Source organism: Lepidothrix coronata, unplaced genomic scaffold (genome assembly GCF_001604755.1).
Source record: "Lepidothrix coronata isolate B3197 unplaced genomic scaffold, Lepidothrix_coronata-1.0 Scaffold544, whole genome shotgun sequence".
NCBI classification, from domain to species: domain Eukaryota; kingdom Metazoa; phylum Chordata; class Aves; order Passeriformes; family Pipridae; genus Lepidothrix; species Lepidothrix coronata.
Genome location: NW_016690724.1, coordinates 3,388 through 6,382, shown reverse-complemented (window position 1 = coordinate 6,382; position 2,995 = coordinate 3,388). Strand labels below are relative to the sequence as shown.

At 46.1% G+C, this 2,995-nt stretch overlaps 1 protein-coding gene across 1 annotated transcript in view; it reads left to right on the top strand.

The window, feature by feature from the left end:
* LOC108510214 (N-acetyltransferase ESCO2-like) overlaps nucleotides 1–2,268 on the top strand; it is a gene marked incomplete at both ends in the record, with an annotated part of 18,985 nt that extends 16,717 nt beyond the window's left edge. The window contains 2 exons of the mRNA XM_017839891.1: nucleotides 65–208; nucleotides 2,090–2,268. Coding sequence (XP_017695380.1) covers nucleotides 65–208; nucleotides 2,090–2,268 — 323 coding nt within the window. The remainder of the gene's footprint in view (nucleotides 1–64; nucleotides 209–2,089) is intronic.
* Nucleotides 2,269–2,995: the final 727 nt, after the last annotated feature.

Sequence of the window (2,995 nt, the reverse complement as noted above, 5' to 3'; positions counted from 1 at the left end):
GCAGGACCCCCTTTTCCTGCCGGCATTCCCACCCTTTGATTCCCGCCCGCTCCATGTTTTGCAGGCGGAGGAGGTGCGGGAGATCGTGGATAACGAGCTGGGATTCCAGCAGGTGTCCCTGGGCTGCCCGGCCCGGAGCAGGACCTACCTGTTCGTGTGCGGAGAGAGGATGGTGGTGGGCTGTCTGCTGGCCGAGCCCATCAAACAGGCACGTCTTAATTACCTAATTAACCCCAATTACCTGTTCGTGGGCTGTCTGCTGGCTGAGCCCATCAAACAGGCACGTCTTAATTACCTAATTAACCCTAATTACCTGTTCGTGGGCTGTCTGCTGGCCGAGCCCATCAAACAGGCACGTCTTAATTACCTCATTAATTACTAATTAACCCCAATTACCTGTTCGTGTGCGGAGAGAGGATGGTGGTGGGCTGTCTGCTGGCCGAGCCCATCAAACAGGCACGTCTTAATTACCTAATTAACCCTAATTACCTGTTCGTGGGCTGTCTGCTGGCTGAGCCCATCAAACAGGCATGTCTTAATTACCTAATTAACCCTAATTACCTATTCTTAATTACTAATTAACCCCAATTAATTAACCCCAATTACCTGTTCGTGTGCGGAGGGAGGATGGTCGTGGGCTGTCTGCTGGCCGAGCCCATCAAACAGGCACGTCTTAATTACCTAATTAACCCCAATTAATTAACCCCAATTACCTGTTCGTGTGCGGAGAGAGGATGGTCGTGGGCTGTCTGCTGGCCGAGCCCATCAAACAGGCACGTCTTAATTACCTAATTAACCCCAATTACATATTCTTAATTACTAATTAACCCCAATTAATTAACCCCAATTACCTGTTCGTGTAAATCAGGAAATCACAGTCCCAAAAGTCATCAGGAAATCGCAAATAACCTCTGAACTTCTTCCCAAAATAGGGCCTGAACAATTCCAGGGTTCTGGAATTACACTCTTAGGAAGGGCCGGAACAATTCCAGGGTTCTGGATTTCCATTTTTAGGAAGGGCCGGAACAGTTCCAGGGTTCTGGATTTCCATTCTTAGGAAGGGCTGGAACAATTCCAGGGTTCTGGAATTACACTCTTAGGAAGGGCTGGAACAATTCCAGGGTTCTGGAATTACATTTTTAGGAAGGGCCGGAACAATTACAGGGTTCTGGATTTCCATTTTTAGGAAGGGCCTGAACAATTCCAGGGTTCTGGATTTCCATTTTTAGGAAGGGCCTGAACAATTCCAGGGTTCTGGAATTACAATTTTTAGGAAAGGCCTGAACAATTCCAGGGTTCTGGATTTCCGTTTTCTCCCGGGAATTTGTCCTTCTAATTCAGGGATCCAACTTCATTCCCGGTCTGATCCCCCCCAGTGCATTTTTTGAGGGGAATTCCAGGAGGATGAGGAAAATGTTGGGATGGTGGGAGGTGAAAGAAGGAGGAACAAGCTCTTCTTTGGGATTTAAACTGAGCCTTTGGTCATGGCCAGGGGTTTTCCTGGGAAAGGACCCAAAGAATCATCCCATTCCATGGGCAGGGACACCTCCCAACATCCCAGGGGGCTCCAAGCCCTGTCCAACCTGGCCCTGGACACTTGTCTGCTGGGAAAGTGGGAGATCCACGTTGGAGTCATCCCAAGCAGCACCTTCCATCCCTGGGAGTGTCCCAGGCCGGGTTGGACAGCAGGGAATGGGATCCCATGGAATGGGATCAGATTTAAGGTCCCTTCCCACCCAAACCATTCCAGGATTCTGGGATCCCCAAAAAGCAAGGATGGACCTTTTCCCATCACTTTGGGGTTTCCCTCCCCTTCGTTTCCATGGTTCCCATGGAGAAGGGAAGAGCCTGGCAGGGTTTGTCTTGGAGCAATCCCATATCCAAGCACGGGAAAACCGGGATGCAGGTGCCTGGTTTTCCTGGGGTTAGATGGGAGATTGGGAAGGGATTCCCGGCTGGGAGGGTGGGGAGGATCTTTAGCTGGAATTCCCAGAGGAGCTGTGGCCGCCCCTGGATCCCTGGATTGCCCCAGGCCGGGTTGGACGGGCTGTGTCCCCCCCGGCCTGGCTGATCCCGGGGTTCCCCGCAGGCCTTCCGGGTGCTGTCGGAGCCGGCCCCGTGTCCCAGCCCGGATTCCCAGCAGGGAATTCCGCGGGCCTGGCGCTGCTCAGCGGATCCGGAGCCGGCCGTGTGCGGGATCAGCCGGATCTGGGTGCTGGGGCCGCGGCGCCGCAGCGGCATCGCCCGCCGGCTGCTCGACACGCTCAGGTGGGACCATCCCATGGGAATTCCGGGCGGGAAAACCGGGATCTGGGGCGCTCGGGGGGGGTTGTGGGAAGGGATCCGTGTGGGAAGTCGAGCCTGGAATTCCCAGGACGTTGTGGGAGGGATGGGGTGGATTCCTGTCTGTGCCCGCGGAGTATTTAGGGGATGTTTTGATTTAAAATCTGAAATGTTTTCGCTTCAAATCTGTAAGGTTTTAATTTAAAATCAATATTTTTGTTTCAAACAGTTATTGTTTTTATTTAAAACCAATATTTTTATTTTTAGTCATTAATATTTTAACTTAAAAATCGGTATTATTTGAAATAATATTTTTATCTAGAATCAATATTTTTATTTATAGCCATTAATATTTTTATTTAGAATCAATATTATTTCAAATCATTAATATTTTTATTTAAAATCAGTATTTTTATTTATAGTCATTAATATTTTAATTTCAAATCAATATTATTTGAAATCATTAATAGTTTTATTTAGAATCAATATTTTTATTTATAATTATTAATATTTGAATTTAAAATCACTATTATTTGAAATCATTAATAGTTTTATGTAGAATCAATATTTTTATATGTAGTCATTAATATTTTAATTTGAAATCAATATAATTTGAAACCATTAATATTTTTATTTAGAATCAATATTTTTATTTATAATTATTAATATTTGAATTTTAAATCACTATTATTTGAAATCATTAATAGTTTTA